Below are 23,773 nucleotides of genomic sequence, written 5' to 3'. Positions count from 1 at the left end.
GGAATTGAGACTTACAAGTATTGAGGTTATGTGTATCTCGGCATCCTTCACATATGATATTCGATTGGCTGTTAAAAATTAAACACCTTTTAAATCATTCAATCAAAACAAAGATAAAAGTTTTTATACATAATGTATTGTATACTCATATATTGTATTTATTTTTTCTGAACATACAATGGTTTGTATTTAACATCCACTTGTACACAGAACGCTGATCAGTTTGTTGGTGCTCTCTACTCATGGTACTTTGCCACTGGTATGTTTTGCAGGCAACTGCCAATCCTCGATGGAAATGCTGTCCATACTGCCTTTTTGAATTTTGCCGACATATGGCATTTTGCATGTCTAGCGAAGCAGGTTCCGACGGCTCCTTTGGGCCAAACACACGTGTCTGTGTCCCCAGGACACTCGGAATCGTGGTGGCAAATCTGTGACCAAATTTAATACTTATGATTTAAAGATCTACAGTGCATTCTCACAAATGTATCGTTGTTTACAACATTTAGGTTGAAAGCATGCAATAAAAAAGATACTTCGTCCTTCACCGTTCGAATCTTACACACAAAATCTGATATTGTCTCGAATATTTACAATATATGTGGCATTAATTTACATTCTAATTACGCAATAATTGTGATACGTTGTAATAGGACAGAAGTCTATATGGTTGATTTCATCAACATTTTTGAAGCTTTAGTAAAATACATAGTTACCTACATAATTTTGTGTCTAAACATGCATTAGCAACATACCTTTACATCACAACTGTATCCCCCAGATTTTAAGCTGATCTTCTGGTAAAGAGATACGTCACTGTTCCAACATCCTGACCAGTCACAGACGCCGTTATGAACGACCCCGTGGGCATCAAGTTCCCCTGTATGAACAATAGAGAGTTGTGGTTTAATATAATCCAAGCGAGATTCTTCGAGACTGAAAAATTTTGAAGGACGTTTGAAAAGACTTCCGTCAAAATTGTTCAGTCTCGACGAATCTCGCTGAGATTAGCTAGGTTTGATAATACAACCTGTCCCCGATGCACTGTAAGAACTGAATTTTGCAAAAAAAAAAAAAAAGGATTGACACGAATGAGAAAAATGAACTGTTGATCCCCATTGGATTCTGTTGATATATCAAAATATATTATAGTTACTTCTGTCATGTACTAGTATATCAAAAGTCACTCTAACATGGAACACGAGTGTGCGCATGCGTACCTGTGACGAGATAGGTTTGGTTGATGGAAAACGAAGAGGAGCAACCTGACATGTATTCATGGACATCAACATTTATTTCTGAATCTGGTAAAATGTCCTGTAAGTAAAGGACAGTAGATGTGTTGTCATTATACTGGTTTTAACTTTTTCACGCAAAGATGTATTCGTAAATAATTTGATGCAAAATTATCATCAGTTATAATAGTACTTGATCGCATTCAATTTCCATTTCATCCAAACTCAAAATGAAATGCTCTGCGAAAGAAAAAAAAAAGAGAATATATTCTTTAAAGGGGCATGGTCACGATTTTGGTCAATTTCTATATTTATTTTTTTAGTATTTACAATGCTTTAGAAATGCATTTCTAATGATCAAATAAAATTTGAGAGTCATTCGTAGAGTTTTAAGCAAGATACGTGGCTCACAGTTCTCTTGTCATGTAAACAAGGCTCGTGCCCTGTTTTTGTTTACATAGGTTCAATATACCAGTAAAAAATGTTTTTCCAGCTTATTTGTCTATCTTTTTATTAACCTAAGGCATTGATGAGCAATTCCTAACGTTTAACACATTCGTTTTAGGTTTTAAACTGGAATTTTTTACTTCAACGTTCAAAATGTAAACAAACGCTTTGTTTACATAGCGAAGAATTTCAAGCTCTGTAACTCGCTTATAACTCAACAAATGACACTCAAATTTCGGTTGCCTATTGAAAATGCCTTTCTGAGGCATAGTAAATATTAAAACTAGAAATTTAAAGTAATTTTTGACCAAAATCGTGACCATGCCCCTTTAAAAAATCAATTCAAGAGAAATGTGTGTGTGTATGTGGGTGGGGGGGGGGGGGTCATTTAAAATTGTAAAGACCAATATTCGTGTAGTTTCTCAAAAATATAAGATCATGAAAATATGCACACATTGAATGTTAACAGTATAATATCTCAATATAATTCTATAACTTAAAGTTTTCAGTTAGCAGAACAATCCCTACTCCCCACTCCTACGAAATATGAAATGGCATTAATTATGAATCGGCAAACGGAATGGAAATTAGGTAATGTACTTACGCCTTTAAACACTTCCTCGACATGGAACTTGTATGTCATGGTCTTCCGGGTCATCGGTTGTTGGTCGGAGAGTTGGGGGGGAGGCAGTAAAAAGCTCCGCCTTTTTCTGAAGACACTGGAGGGATCCCGTATTAGCAGGGGACGAATTTTTATTGCCGGGGCAGCTGATAGGGTGAACACTCTGAGCGCACGTCCCTTGAATGCTATTAAAGGAACCGTTAAAATGCACAATTAAATATTGAATCATTTTAACAACAGCTTGGACTTTGGGTATTGGTGTTTAAGAGCAATGTGATGTTGGTCTGTCTATCTCGTTGCTGGCCACTCTTCAAATCAACAATATTTGTCTGGCTTTTGAGCTAAGACTACGCAATCTGTCCATATTGAACGCAAAATTGGCACTATTATTAACTTGTTTTTAGGCAAGATATAGATAGTTACATTATACCGAAAGTCTAAGGTCTTGTTAAAATGGTTCTATTTCGGCTTTAAACATTGTACAATATAGATAAAAGGAAGCTTCGTGATCACTAAAGTAAACATCGGATCTCGAAAAAGTAATCAACAAAGGTCGCCTCTCTATATACTCTGAAAAGTATTAGTCTTATTATTTGCGCACTTGTACCAAAATTACAAAATCCCGAATTCATTAACGAAAATTACTTCATATTTTGCTGAACTGAAACAAAAAGTGATATGTTCATGACATGCACACAGCCCTCTTTACTAACCTGCTTCTGATGAACAGAATTTTTCCTGCGGATGTTTAGTAAAACAGCCACAGTCATCGCTAAAATAATGATAAAGCAATATCATTTATTATTGTTTTACCGACAGTCAACTAAAATACAAATTATAATGAAACCCAAAAATTTTAGAGAAATATATATCATAGCTAAATATTTTCATCAGAGGAGATGTAAATTAAATAATACAGCTAATCGTAAGTTATTTGTCAGCTATCTTTAAAAATAATACTGAGCATGATTTTGGTCAATCAAATCTAAGTTTGATCCCCCTAAATCAAACAAAGCAGAATAATGAAAATTGTCTAGTAAACAGCGTACAAATTCACTCACATATATTGTATATTGATAATTCATATTATGTAAAACAGTATTGATATCTTAAGGAATTAATTGTTTGATAATACTCTTCTGTGTTGAGGTAAACCAAGAACTTGCAGATTTAAACAAAAATTGGCAAGCTAACAAAAGATTTAATTAAAAAAAAATCATTTATGCTTATACAGTTAGAATATGGCCATTATATTTGTAAATTAATCGTATCCACATTGAATATTTTGTTATTGTTTCAAGTACTAGAATTCTACAGTAAATTTTCGATATTATGCCATTTTTCTTAACTGCAAAAAAGAAAGAAAACGGGGGAAATAAAGCAAAAAATAAAAACACCCCAAAAAACCAACAATCAAACAAACAAAAAACAAAAATCCAAAATAAACCAAGGTAACCCAATGCGTCATTATCATAGTTCACTGATACATGTACTTACACAGTGGGGTCCTCGCCGACTGTTGGTCCGTAAACAAGTCCCCATACCAACACAGCGCACAACAGATGACGGTACGCTGTCGTAGATGTTAGATTCAAAAATAACAAAAGTTTAACATCATTACATGGACAAATTTACTGCCGAAAACCCAATCACTTCGTTGCTTGTGTATGACAAAATTAACAGTCATGTTTCCATAATAAACAAACCTGTCTATACGAATGAGCTCGCTTAAATCTATTTGAATAAAGAGTTAAAAAGATAGACAATAATTTTCATTAAACTTGTAACATCTTACCCATGTATCTTGTCTCAAGTCCACAGTGTAAAGTATTTACCTCTATTAGTACAGGAATATATATTTATTCAAAATTTTCTTTAAAAAGAATACCATACAATTCAATCAATGGCCATTTCAATATTTATTGCTTTTAAGGTAACCGCCCAAATTGTGTATAGCGATTCAACTTTCATCTTTTCTTCATCATTTTTCGATTATTTCGAAAAAAGGTATGGTCATTTATTCTATATTAGCTGGTAACATCTTTTATCCTTGTGGGTCCAAATTCGTATATATACAAAAAATCATAATTACCAAGAAAGTGAATGGCCAAAACCCTTATTTTTATGTTTAAGCACTTACATCACAAAGTGGACCAAATTCAAATCGAATGTAATTGAACACTTAAATATACAGTACAAACATTCTTTTATTATTAAACGTGATTGCAAAGGTACTTTCAAAACTTAAGATTGTAAACAAAACAATGCATAATATACATTAATATACAATGATATACAGTACTAATAATATTTTACATAATAATATACCTATAATAAGTATTGAATACAATATACAAAAATATTAAATATAGTAACATAATGTAAAATTAATGTACTTTAAGATATAATAAATTGTGATACTAAAAGTATACGTATTTCTCTGTTAATGAACGGTACCAATTATTTTACTTTGAATTGATGATAATAGTTTCTCTAATCAGATGACCAGTGTCATTTATATAATATGACCTATGCTTTTATAAAGGAGGAATCACTTTAACAGCTTTCTATAGCAGCTTTCAATTATAAGAAATGAAAACGAATGTCGCACACATGATTTAATGTAAGAGCCTTTTTTATATTAGGAGAGGCGTCATCTCATTTCTAATCTATCATCAACAGCCATGAAATCAAACTGTTACATTCCACGTTTCTAAAGAATATACAGACAGAAAAAAGTCCAAATGTCCATTAAACGCAGTAATACACGGTTTAATGTTCAGTTTGATAATGAAAACAACATGTTTTTACTTATACTCAATTAGAAAACATAATAAAAAGTTTTACCATATGTAAAGCACATCTGGAGCCAAATATTTGTGGTTTCACCTTGTTATATATATTTATTGAGAAAATTCCCTGGAAGAATTACGCGAGTTCTCAGGTAAGACGACGGTATAGCGCATTTCTGAGTTTACCCATTAATCTACATTAATGTTTGACTTAAGCTATCCACCTTATTTTCAAAAAATAGAATACACAGTATAATACGTTTATAGAAACATTATTTTATGTTTAAAACGTATTTATTTCACATGTTACTTACATTTAATATAAACCACAATGAACACTGTACACCACTTGTCTTTACACAGAACAGTGAGTTTGTACGGAGAGAGTTCTACCACAATGTTGAGACTTATAATCACATCAGTACTGGTGTACTTAGTTTGGTCTCAGTAAGTATTCTTTTGTTTTTTTTATATAAGTAATTATGTGTTAGTTAAAATGTCAGTAAAAATATATATATAAAAACCAGGCTTATTATGAATACATGTAATATTCTCTGTTCTCCTTTGATCAGGAAAAAAGATTGTGTCCCTATGAAAATGCTTCAAAGAAAACTATGTCAGGCTATGGAATCTGGTCAAGTTGGTAAATGCTCATTTATGTTTGTCTTCAACTACATGGATATCATATTGTACTTCCCGGTATAGTCTACTTGTTGCAAAGTCCTTAAGAAAATAATTTGCAAATAATCATTTTTTCTTACTAGTTTTAAAAATGAAGGTTCGGAAAGATCTCACGAACTCCCCTGAGGATAACCACAGATACAGCATGAAGATCATACGCAAAGTTAATAAAGTAAGTAAACATGTTATTCTTCACAACAAATAAGATGTTTTTAAAAAATGTTTTGATCAACATATATTTAGATTAAAAGATATAAATATCATCTAGCTCTACAAATCATTATGTGTTCGATGCTTCAGTCAGTAAAATGTTTAGGAAAAGTGTTCATTGGCAGCATTACTAACAAAAACTGTTCCTAACCAATAAATAAATCATATGATTCTATCTTTATTGAGCTGTTAAAGGAGGATCACATCATAAGACTTCAACAGTACAGTACTTCTGGTAACGGCATACTTCGATGTAAATCTTGTGTCATAGAAATCCCAAGGGAGTGTAATTTGGATGTTGGAGCAAAGTATCTTGTTACCGGTAAGTCGAGGAGAAAATAAATAGAAATAACAGACCAAGTTTCTTCTAGGGTAGAGTCAAATCGAGTAAAAAAATTCAAAACCACACCCCCCCCCCCAAAAAAAAAACCCCACTGCAAATGATCCCATCTTCTCTTGTAGCCTCCTATCAAACAGACAAAGCTCTGTTAATAGCTGGTTGTGACGATGTTATAGAGTGGGCGGATCTTTCCAATTTCCAAAGAGGACGCCTACTTGGGCACGGATATAGCTGTAACACAGAGGTAAAGACATTCTCTGACAATAACACACATGAAGAGTAAAAGTGGTCTTGAACCCTATATTTGTATACCCTTTTTATATTATTGACTTTTTTCAAGTTCATTCTTCTGTCTCTATTGCATTTTGTTTTCGACTGAAATGTCACATTTTCATTGGTTTAAACATAGCACGTGATTGCCTCATATATCTCTATAATGTTCTGTGAGAAATAATATTAGGCAATATGGCCGTCATTGGTCGACGCTTCGCTTACTCATTTCGACATTTCATAGTATTTAATACATAAACCGCTAGCCGTAAGTTCTTAAAGTATTTGGAGTAGTTGCCCTTTGAAATTCTTTAAAATTAGAGTAGTTGTCCTTAGAATATTGACGTCACATTGTTTTGTCTGGAGCAGAACAAAATGGCAGGGTCGAAATTTGCTCAAATATCTGCAGAGGAAAGGGAGAAAAACATTTAAAATTGAATAGCAACAAAACATTGTAAGTAAACATGGGTGAAGCAAGGATTTTTAACGAATATTTGAAAGGTGAGATTGAAAATTTGGAAGAGTTTAAATGAGTTAAATTGGACGAGATGTTAGGCATCTTGTACATGGCTTTACGTAGATCATCGCTATTTGTGAATAAATATGTCTCTTGATAGTCCTCGGGAAAACAAAACACTTATTAGGTTAGTTACTGACTCACTACGGAAATATATTGAGTTGATCAATCTCATAGACGGCTCGGCTTCGCCTCGCCATCTATGAGATTGATCAACCCAATATATTTCCGTAGCGAGTCAGTAACTAACCTAATAAGTAATAATAATGCGCCTTGTCAAAAATGAACATTCTGCTTATTTGCTTCATATTTTGCTAGCTTGTTTCATACATACATGAATATCGTTTATATAATCATATAGTTAAGTTTTATTTATATTAATCGTAACTTGATCTATAGTAACCTATTGTGTCATACAGTTTATCATACCTATTAATAAATCAATGCTATCATCATTTGACTATACATGTATGTAATTAAGACAACCATTTGATCCCACCGTTTTGTAACTATATATAAAAACATGTGTGAGATTTATACAAAAACTTTGATTTTAAAATAAGAGAGTTTTTCTTGCGCTCGCGTACCTTTTTACCGATACACGAGCTGAGGAGTGTCATAATAGTATTGCATTGGGAATTTCTGTATATGTCATTAAGTGTATGCTATTGTATTATAACAGATCTGCTATGATGACTGTATAGATGATGAGAGGTGTAAGAAGGACGCCGAACCAGTGGCCTGTCAACTAAACAGAGATAATTTCGATTGTTACGACAAATACGCAGAATGCTCGACCAATCAGGACAGTTCTAACGGGGATTGGAATATGCTGACACCAGAGTTTAATTCTTGTCTTTTATTGGATAATTCTGATCCTTTTCCAACAAACCCACCGAACTCGTCCAATTCAACAAACGTGACATCTACATAATAATCCTGTAAAGCTATAAAAGCTTGACTCTTGTGTTTAATGGACAGCACTAATCTCGAGGGTTCCTATATGTTAATTACTGATACAATAAAACGACATCCAATAAGGTTCAAGCATTCCATTTAATATATGAACTACATATTGATTTCATGGAATAGAAAAGTAGACTAGATCATATCTTTACTAACAGATAAAAACATTGATTTGACTATCTTAAACAGTGCACAACGATGACAGTTTTTAAAGCGAATCTTCAAAGGGCAATGTAAATCATTTAAAATGTTCGATGCTGAAACTAGCACTCATAAACAGACACCCTGATTTTATTTTGATTTTATTGTAAAAGTAGGCATAGGCCCAGATCTTTACAATCGTCTGATTTTCATTTCGGTGTATTTAAGAGAGTAATTGAATCCATGCCAGGTTTTCCACTCGATGCCGTCGGCAAAGGACGAGTGGCTGCCTTTCAGGTAGACTCCGTTGAGATTGGCCTGATGACAGTTTGTGTACCACCAGCCGCCCTTGAACCGGGCAGCACACGTATTGTAATCATGGTCCTTGGTGTAGAACTGGGAGCCATTATGAAACGACATGCAATCTCCTTAAAGAATAGAACTATTTTGTCACGAATATCATAAGCTTACAAAACATATTATTTCCGTATAGTACAACAATGGAATCCAAGAAAAGATTTGTATGTAATTTTCAGCCAGAGACATACAACCTGCATTTCCAATGTAGTCCTCGATTAAAAGCTTAAAGCCCTGACTCTCATCCCCGACAGAAAATCGTCGGTAAACTGCATATCGACTCTCTCCGGCGAAATCGGACATGTCAATCCGAAGTTCGTAAAATCCCTGACTGACAATTTCATTGATACGATGGTTTCCTGAGAAAGACAAACCAATTTTATTATGTCTTAAATCTTCAGACTCCTTATATTTTGCGTCATCTATATAAATATTAAAGAGGAATTTACCTAGCCAGAACTCTCTTGATATGTTTCCAAAGCCATACTTGTAGTCTGTCAAGTTTCTGAAAAAATCTTCAGATCCATCCTCTCTCCTCTGTATAACCTGTTTAGAGTTTGATGATGCTCCTTAAACACGTACTGTCTTTGAAAAACTAATACTGAAGTATCTAGATACTACTCATGAATATAATGCATTATATGCATATATGGTATGGTATACAATTGCAACGACTTTATCTTTACCTAATGGATGAAATAAACACTATCAGGTGAGTTTTTTGTCAAAGCAATATCGGCTGCATGTTTGGTCTGTGTTAATTAAAACGTTGCTTTAAAAAAAAGAAAAGAAAAAGGCTTTTAGAATTTGTAATTTTGTGGTTAAAGGTAATTCATAGGTATTGATTCAGCTAAATTACCTTTTGTTGTCATGCGACAATTTTTTTTTGTTTATGAAATGATTAAAACTCCTCATTTAGATATGATTTTACAGTCTTGTTTTATATTGCTTTAATCATAATCTTTAAATGAACCTCTTTACAAAAAAGGAAAAATTCAAGTTTGAAAATGTTTACATCAAATCAATTTTCAGATTATCCAAATTAGCCACTTTAACAAAAGTCGACATTATAAAGTTTGTCTTAAGTTTTACCTTTAATCTCTAAGAGCAATTGAAATAAAGATTCAGATGTATCAGTAACACGCATGAACTTTACTTAAAGTCAATGATAGATATGTTACGATTGTTTGTATAGGAATTTGTTTAGAAAACATAACATAAATCTGGAACGTTAGACACATGGTTTACAAAAACCTTCAGTCATAACCGTCACGGTTCTTACAGCTGAAAGTAAAGTACCTTAATATGCACATGGTAACAGTTTTAAAAACACTTTTAGGGAAGAACAGCCAATTAGGCCATGCTGGCTCATTTACAAATCAAATAAATAATTTAAAAAAAGAACAAAAAAAACCAAAACAAAACAAAAAAACAAAACAACAACAAAAACAGACCGTCCATCCTCCTCCATCAGTTTGCTGGTCACAGTAGACATTCAGTCGTCCGCCTTTCTGGGGATAGATGGTGTACAGTCCGTTTTGACTATATCCCTCCCATTGGTAATCCTGACAGTCCCTGGGGGCCGGAAATACTGGAATTAGAAATTCAGGTCATTTGATACCCCTTTTAAAAATGGTGGTATTGCTTATTGCTGGTATTTCAATATTCATACTTTTGTACAAAATCGGCTAATCAGTTAAATCTATGTATCTATATGTAGAACTGTTCATTTTATTTGTATCATGCATTTACGATTTAGATTCGATTCAAGAAAAGAATCGGTAAACGAACATCAACGTTTAAGTCTAACATTGCCAATTTATTTCTTATCTATATAATAGCGAATGGTATTTCACTTGATACAGCAATACAACAAATTGGCAAGACATTCATCACGTTTCTCTTGACACCATATCATGACCTGTGATCAGTAACCAATGTTTCTGGGATTAAAATTTGTTAAACCATACGGTTCGTAACGCTCCTTCTACCGAGCATTATATTGTGCATTGTATAATACGTTTGTAGAAATCTTTAGTAAATTACTATCCAATTATAATAACATATTGCTCATCTGTTAAAACATAAAACATGTTCTTTAAAAAAAACCAAATTCAATGATAAATAAACAACTTTAGAGTATATGTATTTACCCGGGGCATTAGTTGGCTGCCTTGTTACATGTATGGAATCCAAAAGAAGTCCAGAAACTGTCGCAAATGGCGAGAGCAGTACCAATAAGCAGTTAAGTACATGTACGACCATTCTGTATGTTATGGTTGTACGGACACTTCCTATCAGTTAGGTCAAGGTCAATCAACTGTGTGTTATATACAGAAGATTAAGAGTAAGAAAAGTTCCTGAAGTGAAGTGCCATTCACTTTAGATGAACTATTTTTTACACACGAAAAGTAATTACATAAAGATATCTAGTATATATGAGTGTTATAATTAATACTTAAAAATTTACTTCCAGTATGTAAGATTTCCTCGTTGTCAAAGGGAGAATTTAAGATTGGGCGAATTCTATATTGCAAATAATATTTTTGTTAACACAACTGCATCTAGGCGAATTCAGGACAGGGCGAAACAGTTTGCAATTGCTAATGGGCGAAAATAACACCTATACAGTAGTTGTAATTTATAGATATATAGAAACTGCAATTCTGACCAGTTCACGATCGGTGGAAGGATTCAGAAAACTAAGAGAAATCACTGACTGCACGAAATAATCCTGATAAAATAAACTCCCATCAAAGACTCTTTGGCTGTTTCTTTACTCTAACATACTGATGTACATTGCTAATGGGCGAAAATAACAACTACATGTATACAGTAATTGTAATTTATAGATATATTGAAACTGCAATTCAGTTCTAACCAGTTCACGATCGGTCGAAGCATTCAGCAAACTAAGAGAAATCACTGACTGCACGAAATAATCAAGATAATATAAAACTCCCATCAAAGACCCTTTTGCTGTTTTTTTTAATCTAACATACTGATGTACATTGACAATACTTGAGTTCATTTGACTTACTTTTAACGATCAAATCATGTTAAAAGAAGGATGTAATTATAAACAATATAATGCTTTATTTGATGACGCACTGACGCGGCTTATGTATTTTTATTGCAATGTTGCTTCCTTCATATCACCCCCCCCCCCAAAAAAAAAATAGTGTTTAAATAAAGCTTCCGTACAATCGTTACATACAACATGGTCGTGGTCATTTACTTGTTAATGTTGTTTGCATCATTCGCGCAGCTTCTGGATTTCGGTTGGATCACCTATGTAGGAATCGGTCAAGCACAAAGAATCCGAGAAGTAGTGTGGTGATGTTTACATATTTTGTTTTCAAAAATCAACAATTATTTCAATAATTGAAAACTTATTATTTGTAGGTGGATATCATGAATAAGGGTACTCCCTCCCCCAAGGTCGATCAATGATCTCCAATCCCCCTATCCCCCCCTTCCCCCATCTCGGTGTTCTTTCCATATGATTTAAGACGGTTAACTGATTTGCGTATGTACGATATTTTATTCTTTTTTACTCCTTTTAGAGACTGTTAAAAATACTTTTGAAAGCTGAAATGTGTTTTCTCCTTCAATATTGAGCGTCATTTCCTGTGTTTGAATGAATAGATAATTCATATGTGCCTCCAGCCCCCCCCCCCTCCACTACAAAACCAATTCAAATACTATTCATGCATGGGGCTGTGCTGCTTCAAATAGTGAATTAGTGAAAGACTGTGGTATATAGAGATTTATTTCATGTTTTGAATGTTTATTTCACTATTTATTGTTCATATAAAAACAATCTTTGACTCTAAACTCACTACCACATAATAGTAAGGCCATTCCTGGTTTTTTTTCTATGTTTAGCGTCCGCGGACAGATTGGTTTTGAGATGTAAAAAAAACAAAAAAAAAACCACAATTGTTGTTCATAAAATTAGATCGCTTTTTCATATGTCGGGCTCAGGATCGCATTTTTAAACTCCGGATCAGAAATCAAATGAAAAAACATTAAAAATGGAAATCATTTAGTAGGTATTTGTTATTTTTGTTACAAAATAAAGAAAATATTTCAAAATGTATAACAAATTTTATTTTGTTGAACCTTTAAAGTTGTGTGTTTTTTTTCTAAGGTTTATGTTTTTTTTCCTGATAGAAAGACAGGTTTTTGAGTTTTGGATGGACGTTTAACAAAGAAAAAACTTGCAATGGCCTGAATTAAAATCATATGCATGCATTTAAAAACATCGCTGGTAAACAAATTTTACTGTATTGATTATTTTTAAATCAATAATAATGAACTTAGAAGTTTAGCCTATCGAAAAACGACAAAATATGCTGCATGCAATTTGAAAAAAAATGATGATGTGTTAAAATGATTATATATATGTATTTATGCATGCACTTTTAGTATTTATTGATTTTGCAAAAACCACTTAATTCTGCAGAGTTAGGTCACAGACGCAATCTAATTTTTAAAAAAAAGAGACTTGTAAAACCGCTCTAGACTTGCTTTTCCAAAACTGAAAATATGCCTGATTATTGTGCCGGGTTTACCAGATGCCAAGCTGACATGCTACCGTGTACTCGGAGATGGACTAAAAATAATCATGGGATTTCCAGTTTTTAAGTATTTCCATACTTTATTGCCTTGTTGTGAAATGAAGTTGGTAGGAATGAAGTTGATAAAACTTTACAACTAAACATGTACGTATAAGTATTATTTTGCCGTACGTTAATCAGGGATATATTTACACCACGTGTTTACGATTATTTACCAGGTTCGAAGTTCCCTAAATATAAAACCAGTTGCTAATATATTTCCCTAAATGAAAATATATTTCCTGATAAATATGTATGTAGATCGTTTGGTGTAGATCGTTTGTGTGTGTATTTCTGAACGTATATAGACTAAAACGTCAAATAAAAAAATGAACAGGAATGTTAAAATGTTTACCTGGATATGAACTTGGGTAATCAAATATTGCAAAGCCCAAAAGGCAGCCTTTTCAGATTCAGATTAAACATTTTAAACTGTATTTTATGTGTATCATTGTGACGTCAAAACATCGCACAGGCTGTTGTTGTAACGATTGCATTATCAAAACATTTTTACACGGTGGTGTTTATATTTCTGAACGATTTAGAACCAATACCTATCCCGTGAATTCTTTAAATTCGTTAAAAAATTAACGGGATAGGAACTGGGTTCTTACGTACGTGGTCAAATCGTTTAAGAAACCGTTGGTGAACTTTAACCTGTTTATTTTTTTTTAAATAAAGTTACATAAGGATTTATTTCTATTTCAAAAATATTTCTGTTGGCCCAGTTGTTCCACCTTGAATGACATTGAATCTGAAGTGGAAGTAAAGATCAGTATGATGCCATAACACCAGGGTATCAGAAACACTGCGAATAAGGAGCAAATGGAACCCCATGATATGATCCATATTGTTTTTGTTTATGCCAAAGAAGATTACGACACATTTATGGATTTTTTAGGGTGGTTTAAGGAAATTTTACGAACGCTAGAACATGGCGATACTGTAATATATGAAACACACGATAGCGAACTGTTCCCAGAACAACAAGATGACAATCATTGTAACATTTGTGAAAGAGCAATATACATCTTGCCATTTCTCTCTCCTTCCTATTGCTCTAATAAAAGGATCAGATTTTTCACCAGTGACGCGATTGGCAAGACAAGGTTACGATCAATTTGCCCTAAAGGAGCACTGGAAAATACCTTAAGAAAGCAGAAGAAGTACGCTGTGAGACCTATCCATACTGCAGACCCCCGTAGTGGTACATATCGTATTCCAACTGGGCTTACTATGATGAAAGGGATTGAATTTTACAGCAAAGATAAATATGTTGGATATGTAAAAAAACCAAGTAACGGGAATAATCAAAGAAGCTATCAGAAAGTTTGATGAGAGAAAGGCAGCCATGGACAATGCACTTACTGGTATTGATCAAATCCCGGAAATAGTTGAAGAAAGATCTGAGAAACAAACTGGGTCTCGTCTAATAAAACCAGACATTGGAATCGTTTCACATAATAATCCAAATGATCTGGCTCTCACAAAAAATGGATTTGGTGTCCAAGAAAAACCGGTTAAGAGTCTGGGAAGGGGAGAGTATTCAACTGAAATGACCACTGAATATATGACTGCAGAAACTGATGGTAACACTTTCTTGACCGACAATGCTTCATTATATACTCAAGGATATAAACAATTCTATTATGCAACGGCTTTGACTAACAGAAAGACAAATTCGTCCAAAACAAGAAAAACTTCTGAAGGTGAAACGTTAAGATTGTTGGAAGAGGCGAGAAATGTCTTCATTGATGACCGTGATGGTTTTAGATTAGCTACGTCTCATAATGATGTATTACTGGAAATAGATAATGAATCACTGAACAAAAATACAGTACGAAATGCACCACTGAAAGTGGCAAAAGCCCAGGTAATTATTTCTTTTATCAGTATTTTATTATTGCAACAAAGTTAATTGAGCAATGATTTTTTTTAATTTGTCTTTAAAAATAACAGTAAAAAATAAAGGGTATAATTGTTGGATCATGATCAATTTAATTTGCTTTAACATTATTGACAAGTTTCATAGGGCAAGATACCTTTTCGTATTTAGAATATAGAAACAGTTTGTTGCTTGAGACCTGTTCAACTGTTGATTTGAGGATAACTATATTCTGTCAAATACCTTTTTTTTTATTTTTTTGGACCAGGAATGCACAGACAGAGCCCTCAATATTGGTCTCGGGGTCAGATTAAGCAAAGACTCTGGGAAGGGATTGAGGACCAATTATATGTCTTGTACAGGGTCCACTGTTTATAACAACACTGAAGAAAATCCAAGAAATAATTGCCAAATAATCACGTTAGTGAAAATATGTTCAATTCTTTATTTCTTTAAGCTTTACAGCTTATCAGTATGACATATGTATAACATGAGGTGGTAGTGTATTTACAGGAGAACTTGTGCACGTACAGATAATAACATTTACTGTTACATATACAGGTTGAGAAAACAAAAGACTACAATTATGTAATACAGTTGTCCCTTAATAACATACTTTTTGAGATGAATTTGCCAAGATTACGGAGATCTTTGACATTGTCAGTATTAAAAAGTTGAATTAATTTAAACATACAAGGTTTTTTATAATAATATTCTTTCATGTATAATCTGCGCAATGTTCTGTATAGAGGACAAACAAATAAAAAATGGAATTCATCTTCAACACTAGATTTGCAATGTGGACAAAATCTATTTTCTCTATTTGTGTTATTATATCTACCAGTTTCAATAGCCAGGCGATGTGACGATAGTCGTAATTTAGTTATATATTTCTGTAATTTAATGGGAATAGATTTTCTTAAATAGTATTGAAGATGTATACCATCGATAAGATATTTGTAAAAAGAACATTTCTTTGAATTCTCAATATTTGCAAAAATATCTTGTTTTGCCTGATCAAAAATTCTTTGTTCTACAAGTTGTAAAATACCATTGTTTATTTTTTGGTTAGACCATATATCAAAAAAACCGAGGTCAATGAGAATTTTCTTTACAAAGAAAACCCAGTTTTTATAACCGTGTTCTTCACAATTAATATACATAACTTCGTAGCAATGTCTAATTATACAATTGTCACTAATTAAGACATTTTTCCAAAACTTAATAATGTTAAACATTCTATAATGTACAAGGGGCACACGGTCTAATTCAGCATATAAGTAAGCAGTATTTGTACTTTTCTTCACTCCGAGAATTTGTTTACAGAAGTCTGTATGAAGTTTCTCGATATTGCAACCTATATTATTTCCCCATATTTCTGAACAGTAATTAACAATTCCACCAATAAAACAATCAAAAAGCGACAATAATGTTTCTATATTAAATGACATTCCCCGTATATTCTTTCTAAGCGCAAACAATGCTTTTCTACCTTGTTCAGATAATTGTTTTTCAGCTTTGGTAAACTTGTTGTTAAAGTTGAAAAGTATTCCTAAGTAAGTGAATTGTTGTACAATTTCTAAAACATCATTACCAATATGCCAACACTCACTATCTTTTACTCTGCCATTGTTTCTAAAAACCACAATTTTTGACTTTTCCGCATTAACATGCATTTTCCAAGTATTACAATAGCTATGTAGTTCATTCAAAAGACATTGTAAACCTTCCACAGATTCAGAGAACAGGACCATATCATCAGCGTACATTAAAAGAAACAGATTTAGGGAAGATAACTCGTAAGACAAACAACCGGCATTTAAAAAGCTATTTTCGAAATCGTTAACATATAAATTGAATAAAATAGGTGATAACACTTCGCCCTGCATTAATCCTAGGTTATTACAAAAACATTCACTCAAAAATCCATCAACACCAATACAGGATTTCACATGACGATATAACGCTTTAATAACTGACAATAATTTTCCTTCAATGCCAACCTTTGAAAGTTTAAGCCACAAAAGTCGTCTATCAATAGAATCAAACGCTTTTTTAAAATCGATGAACGCACAATATAACCTCTTCTTTTTACATAGACTGTTACTAATAATAGAATGTAAAGCAAAAATAGCATCACGTGTTCCACAGCTTGGTTTAAAACCAAATTGTGCATCCGTTATAACATCATTATATTTTGACCATTCCAATAACCTTTTGTTTAAAATTGAAGTAAATAACTTACACATATTACTAACAAGACTTATACCCCTGTAGTTGTTAGGGTCTGTAGAATCACCCTTTTTAAACACTGGAATAATTATTGAGGAAGACCACGTACTGGGAAAAATACCAGTATTTAATATACAATTAAAAAGATTATGTAGTATAGGTAAAAAATAGTCTTGAAATTCAATAAAATATTCGTTCAAAATTCCATCTTCACCGTGGGATTTTCCAGGCTTTAGATTACCGATAGCCTCTTTAATTTCATCAATACTAATGTTTTTATCTAGCTCTTCAAAAATACAATTAATATCTAAACCTTCATTTCCACTTTCGATGACACCGTCATCCTGCGTGGAAGCAATTGATTTAAAATGCTCGTAAAAATTTTCCAAAGAAATATTTGAAGTAGTTTTAGACCTTTTCTTAAATTTGGCGAAAAATTGTTTTGGGTTGTTTTGTTTTAACAAAGATAATTGGTCACCTTCAGTATTTTTGTAGATACGTTTGGCTTTGGCTTCGTGTTTTTTGTAGATACGTTTTTTACTTAAAAGATCCGCATGGTTAGAATTACATTTATAACTGTTAAATTTGCGCAACGCGACAACATAATCCTTATACAAAGATTTTAATTTCCCATCAAACCAGGGCTTATCGTCAACCGATAGGTATACTGTACGTCTATGGGTACTGCGTACTGTATTTGTTTGTTTCGGATTTTTGGATTGAAGCTTAAAATGTTGGCCAAAAGAGGAGTCTAACAAATTAACGAGTATTTGTAGACGTTCGTCAAGTTCGCCTTGTGACGTAATACACTCAAAATTTACGGTATTGCTGATATTTTCACATGCAAAAAGTGATTCTTTACACAGATCTAAATAGCAAGGATCCCATTTAAAAACATCACGGGATCTTAAAAAATCATTGTTTACAATATTGTATGCATCCAAAAAGCAATGAAGTTCAATATGTAGTGGAGCATGATCAGAAAACATTGTAAAATTGCCAACGATATATTTACTAATGGTGTCAAACATGTCAGATGTTGTTAAGAGATAGTCAATAGTGCTTAGTCCACGCGCACCGTTAAAAGTAAAGTCATTCGAATAGCCTCCTTTGTGTCGCCCGTTCACAATGCGCACGCCTGTGGCCTTACATAGGGACAATAGCCGTGTTCCATACTCGTTGTGACCTACATCTGGGTTGATCCGCTCAGTCAGCTGATCGTCATTTGAATACGACAACACGGAAACAGAATCATGAACAGCATCATTTTCAATGTAATCAGGCTTATTTCTTGTTCTACTGTTAAAATCCCCAAATAGAAACACATAACCAAAATCCATATACTTACATAAATGTTTTTCTAATTCAAAAAATAAATCTACATCATTTTCTTTAAAAAACACAGAGTTACTAGGAGGTAAATATGTAAAGGCTATAAACAAATCTTTCTGAAGTTTTACAAGACTTTTGCTTAGCTTAAGCCATATTATGGTATCATATAAGGATTCAACAACAGATATATACGGGGTATATTCAGTTTTTATCAGAATAATTGAGCCTCCTCCCTGTGTTGATTTGGATTTCCTAGGGAAGATATATGCTTTATAATCTGGATCGTCCATTGTGAATTCCTTGTCGATCCAACACTCGGACAGACAAATTATGTCGTACGTACACAAAAAGTTCTTAAAGTTTCTTTCTTTCCATTTATTTTCAAAGCCTCCGTGGATATTCCATCCTATGATTTTTAGGCCCTTTAGGTTGTTCTCCTGACCTCCTTAGCGAGTCCTGCGTCCCCTTCCGCCACCTCTCGTATCCCTTCTCTCCCAGCGTCCGCCTGGAGAGCTATGGCCCTCAGCTCCCTGCGCCGGTACCGGTGCGTCCAAGTGGTCAGCTTCCGTTGCTGGAGGGTGGTATGGTTTCCCATCAATAAAGAGCTTATCCTTTATAAGGACCGCTTTTCGCTGCCTATCTTTTGCCTCCTTCATCACTGGAAGCAGTTTCTTTCTTCTCTCTTGGATGATTTTAGGGAATTGTTCACCAATCGAGATATTAGCACCTTTGAGCTTGAATGCCGACTTTCTGACGACCTCGCGTTGAGGAAATCTGGAGAACTTGGCTACGATAGGGCGTGGTCGATTGTCATTGGGTCTGCCGATTCTGTGAGCTCTTTCAATTAGAACATCATCTGTTATATTCAGAGAAGAACGACATATATCAAGAACAATTTTTTCACAGTCTTCCATTTCCCCCCTTTGGGCCTCAGCCACCCCGTAGAACAACAGATTATCCCGCATAGATCGGCACTGGAGGTCAAGAATTTCCTCGCTTAACTGATTGTTGGCTCTTATTGAGTCTTCAAGTGAAGTTTTGAGATTGTCAAGCTCATTAAGGGCTATAGCATTGGTTTTTGTACTTTCATCGTAAGAGTTTGAAATAAATTGTTGACTTTTCTCTACTTCTAAGACACGGGTGCTCAAACTATTAAGTTCGCCCTGCATGCGGGAGAGAGAAGTTTCAATGGAATCAAGCTTTTCAAGTTTTTTATGTACACTCTGAATTTGTAGGGAAATATCTTGGGCCCACGGTGGGGGGATATGGGAAGTGTTCGGAGTGTTCGAATAGGTTGAGTTAGGGTGGTTTTGAAATGATGTAGAGCACTGCATAGCTTGCTGCATAGGTTGTATATGTTGCATCGGCTGCATTTGGTGGTATGTTTCGTTGCCGACTTGAATAATATGCTGCATGGGACTACATGATGGATTAGAAATGGGAGTCGTACCTTGGCACTGTGCTTGTCCTTGTCCCTGTCCCTGTCCCTGAGCGGCAGCCATCTTGACTTGTGATTTGGTTTTCTGTTTTTTTCTTTTTTGGTGGTTTCGAGGGAGACGGAGTACCAAAATTCATTAGAGTAGACAATTGACGCACACTTACACTAACCTCCGACTATATACCTATCATAGGAGACACCAATTGAAAGCAGTCCTTAGATTCCAAAACACTGAGCAGCACTCCAGAGAAACACGTCCACCTCCATGAAGGTCAAGGTCAATGCGTCATTGTTTACAATGTTGTAAAATATCTCTTTTGATGTTGTGCAAATATAGTTAATTAGGTATTATTCATTATTCACTTTGTACAATACACCGGTATATATTATCTTTGAAACAATTATATTTTAATTATGATAAGTACAGGGTATAGGTTTCTTTGTTATTACAAAGGTGCACATTAGAGAAAGATCTCTTTTTAATACAAAAATTAGAGGTTCATGTACATGTACTTGCAATATCATCAATCAAGTTGTCTTTTCCACCAACACCCACACCCTCTCTTCCTTGATCTATTTGTCACCCCTTCTATTACATAAAAGTACAAACTTGGTACTGAATTTAGTATGTCTTTATTGCTTTATTTTTACTACTAAATGGCAGTGGATGTTATGTTAAAACCGTGCTGAATTATCATCAATGGTGTAAAATAATACAATTTTGTGCTACAATATATAGACATAGACTCTTTGTGACGATTGCATGCTTTAAAAATTTAGTATCACAAATAAATGCAAAAAAAATATTTTCTTTTGATAGGAAGTACATGTATGCTCAATACAATTATCCGTGTATTAATGAAACAAAATGTAATGATACCGGCTCAACCACACAAAATTCTGAGAGTGAGACCAGCTGGAATGTTCTGAGGTTGACTGAGGAATCCTTCAGTGAGACCAGAACTAAAATCGTGACAAATGAGGTAAATCTAGAGATAAATGCATGGAATATATTACATAAAGAAGCTATATGAATTAACCCTAAAAAATGCATGCACTTGCTTAAATCATATAATCAATTGTATAATTAACATGCATCATAAAAAGGTATATGGTTATGCGTACCTGATGTTCATTTGTTTTCAAAATGTGCAAGTCCGTAAAAATAAAACGAATTATGTTTAGATCGGGTTAAAGTCAAGGCAAAAATTATGTCGTATGAAAAAAGAAAAAAACGTCTTTATCTTAATAAAGTAAATTTACACTCTTTTTTATTATATTCTGTAGGACACCCTAAGCAAAGGATTTGATACCACAGACATTGATAATGATGGTTGTTTATTTGTTGACAAATTTCCAAATAACTTCAGTCGTACATCACAAAATGTCAAACACTTATCTCAAGGTGAAACCCACAGTAAGTTTTTTAGTGCTTTCAGGAGGTACTTTTTTAAAACGTTATACAAAAATAGGGGATACCTCTCGCCGGCGAATGTCAGGTGCTTAAAACAAGGATATTGCAAACTTTGTAATGGATCCTACTTTTTTATCTTTCAAAAATACCATCAAGTTGATCTGCCTTCTAGGTGGTAAAACAACAAGTGTTAGTAGATAGCTATTAAAGGTAGGGGTTAAAGGTAGGGATTTGTAGTCTTGGTCGCAAAGTAGATTGCCTCGCACGACTTATGTACATATTACCCCCTTGCAAACCCGTACAATACATAGCATTCTCAACTCCATTGGGAGCATAAAAGCAGAGCTGCCAAATTTCGGTGCTAATGCTTTACATTCACAACACCAGCTCCTCTCATGTGACATGTACCCATTTTAACACCTGGGTGGAGAGAGTGCACTAGTAGAGTTGATTAATTTGCCCAAGGTTACAATGTTACCGCGATAGCAACGGACCAGACTCAAACTTGGGACTAACGCGTCTTAATCGGTCGACGCTCTCAAATGAGCCTCTCTCAGAATTTATGTTGTTGTTATTTTTATTTGTGGACGAAGAATTGAAAGCCCGATCATTAGAATATCTAAAACCTTATAAAGAGGGAATGCGTTGCGAATTTATTATTGGCATTAAATGCGTGAACATTTCTTAATTATATGAAATATAAAACTGACCATTAAGTTTCTATTGATAATAAATTTTATTACAAATGCACGTCGTAGGATCTTGGCAGTGTATTTTCCATTATGCTGATCATTCTATGATTCTACCTTCCAGGCCCTCTTAGGAGTACACTTGACTCCTATGAGCCAGTACTGAGACTCTGTAAGAACACAACAAAGATATTTGGTTCCTTAAACAATGGATATCACACAAACTTCAGTCACATCTACAAGACAAGTCTGACTCGCCGCCCAGGGACTGAACAAGATGACGACGAAGTGGATTGATGACTGTGTTTGCTCAATCAGATTTAAAGATTTAATGGTTTATGATTAAGATTCTGAATCTGTATTAGGTATCTGAGAGTCCATTAGCAAGTCTGGCGGTTGGAAAATGTTGTCTATTTGAGGAATACGTCAAAAGCTTTAATGATAGAAAGAGGAGCAAATAAATGTTTTGTTTTGCACAATCAACTATTACATTTCATATACTTTAAGCAATTTTTTTCTGGATCATTTCAATAATGTTAAAAGTCCAGGAATGTAAACAGCTTAGAACGAATTGCCATAAATATTCTTAACTGCTTCATTTTCTTAATGCAGATTCTGATTCAGTGTCAATTTGAATTTAAAAAAAAGAAGCACACAAAATGGGAATCTATATCAATCGAATTTATCTAAATCATTTCAGAAAAGAAATATAATCTAAACATTTTCTTTTTTGATTTGGTTGCCAGAATCAGTACCCTATCAAATGATGTTCTAACAAAAATGTCAATAGTTTGAAAAATATGATCCAATAAAGATTTTTATAACAGTTGTTCATGTTTGATAAAACAAATACTATTGTTACGAATATTTGTTAAGGCTGCATAATTGTGGTGAAATAAAAATCTTGGGAGGGATTTATTATGGTAATTATTTGTGTAAAAAAAACTGTTTTCATCGCGTCTTTAGAATTAACTCTATGACAGCTATGGTGATATACAGTTTTCTTAACTACATACCAATGTGTTTTACTCAATTTTTTAAAGTTTAAACCTTTTCAAAATCCATCATAAATCAATTTTGAATTGTGGAATATCCAGCAAATCTCTGAAAACTAGATCACTGAAGCATTTAAGCAAGGGGCTGTGTCAAAAATAGTTCGAATGTATTTTATAGAAGCATCACCCGTTAGTAAAGCAAATGTTTATCACACAGGTAATATACATCACGCATTGGAGATAAATTTCATAAAAATATTTAAAACATATATATTAATATATATAATAAATTGTCCTTAAGTATTTGTTGGATTTTTTTATCTAAAAGAAGTCCAGAAACTGCTGCAAATAAACAGAGCAGTACTAACAAGCAATTAACTACAACCATTTTGTGTGTAATGGTTAAGGTCAAGGTCACCATAAGTTATATATTCAGAAAAGTTGTACATGTTCGTGTAAGAAATGATCATCCAAATATTTTTCATTCACGTTATAATTGTACGTGAAATGACTGTTAGACTACATGTAAATAAAACAAAATCTCAATCAATTTTGTCTGCAGTTATGGATATCAAACAACGTCTAGTA

The 23,773-nt window shown here is 33.7% G+C and overlaps 5 protein-coding genes across 7 annotated transcripts; 2 read left to right on the top strand and 3 right to left on the bottom strand.

Moving 5' to 3' along the window:
• Nucleotides 1-114: 114 nt before the first annotated feature.
• LOC128160558 (uncharacterized) lies at nt 115-4,196 on the bottom strand. Of its 2 annotated transcripts, none has more exons than XM_052823897.1 (7): nt 4,100-4,196; nt 3,802-3,877; nt 3,018-3,076; nt 2,287-2,489; nt 1,220-1,317; nt 756-873; nt 115-431 (listed from the first exon to the last, which is right to left on the bottom strand). In XM_052823897.1, the coding sequence occupies exons 1-7, from the start codon at nt 4,101-4,103 to the stop codon at nt 237-239; spliced, it is 753 nt and encodes a 250-aa protein (XP_052679857.1). In that variant the 5' UTR covers nt 4,104-4,196; the 3' UTR covers nt 115-236. The 2 variants fall into 2 exon arrangements, with proteins under 2 accessions (XP_052679857.1, XP_052679856.1); XM_052823896.1 differs by having other exon boundaries at nt 756-880; nt 1,221-1,317; nt 4,100-4,192.
• Nucleotides 4,197-4,821: 625 nt separating this feature from the next.
• LOC128159879 (uncharacterized) lies at nt 4,822-8,142 on the top strand. 2 transcript variants are annotated; one of them, XM_052823095.1, is made up of 6 exons: nt 4,822-5,543; nt 5,669-5,739; nt 5,861-5,949; nt 6,183-6,309; nt 6,450-6,571; nt 7,797-8,142. In XM_052823095.1, exons 1-6 carry the CDS (start codon nt 5,428-5,430, stop codon nt 8,046-8,048), a joined length of 777 nt encoding a protein of 258 aa, XP_052679055.1. In that variant the 5' UTR covers nt 4,822-5,427; the 3' UTR covers nt 8,049-8,142. The 2 variants fall into 2 exon arrangements, with proteins under 2 accessions (XP_052679055.1, XP_052679054.1); XM_052823094.1 differs by having other exon boundaries at nt 4,826-5,543; nt 6,174-6,309.
• A 223-nt stretch (nt 8,143-8,365) lies between these two features.
• LOC128159880 (ryncolin-2-like) lies at nt 8,366-10,884 on the bottom strand. Its single transcript, XM_052823096.1, has 5 exons — nt 10,732-10,884; nt 10,033-10,169; nt 9,028-9,124; nt 8,773-8,937; nt 8,366-8,649 (listed from the first exon to the last, which is right to left on the bottom strand). Exons 1-5 carry the CDS (start codon nt 10,841-10,843, stop codon nt 8,414-8,416), a joined length of 747 nt encoding a protein of 248 aa, XP_052679056.1. The 5' UTR covers nt 10,844-10,884; the 3' UTR covers nt 8,366-8,413.
• Nucleotides 10,885-14,381: 3,497 nt separating this feature from the next.
• Nucleotides 14,382-23,004, top strand: LOC128157778 (uncharacterized). Its single transcript, XM_052820400.1, has 5 exons — nt 14,382-15,073; nt 15,354-15,505; nt 20,908-21,070; nt 21,375-21,504; nt 22,315-23,004. The coding sequence occupies exons 1-5, from the start codon at nt 14,552-14,554 to the stop codon at nt 22,485-22,487; spliced, it is 1,140 nt and encodes a 379-aa protein (XP_052676360.1). The 5' UTR covers nt 14,382-14,551; the 3' UTR covers nt 22,488-23,004.
• On the bottom strand, nt 17,729-20,328 carry LOC128157777 (protein unc-13 homolog C-like). Its single transcript, XM_052820399.1, has one exon. It carries the CDS (start codon nt 20,149-20,151, stop codon nt 19,096-19,098), a length of 1,056 nt encoding a protein of 351 aa, XP_052676359.1. The 5' UTR covers nt 20,152-20,328; the 3' UTR covers nt 17,729-19,095.
• Nucleotides 23,005-23,773: the final 769 nt, after the last annotated feature.

The sequence above is a fragment of the Crassostrea angulata genome, chromosome 8, assembly GCF_025612915.1.
Source record: "Crassostrea angulata isolate pt1a10 chromosome 8, ASM2561291v2, whole genome shotgun sequence".
NCBI classification, from domain to species: Eukaryota; Metazoa; Mollusca; class Bivalvia; order Ostreida; family Ostreidae; genus Magallana; species Magallana angulata.
The sequence above is the reverse complement of the archived record's forward strand: the minus strand, read 5'-3'. Positions and strand labels throughout refer to the sequence as shown.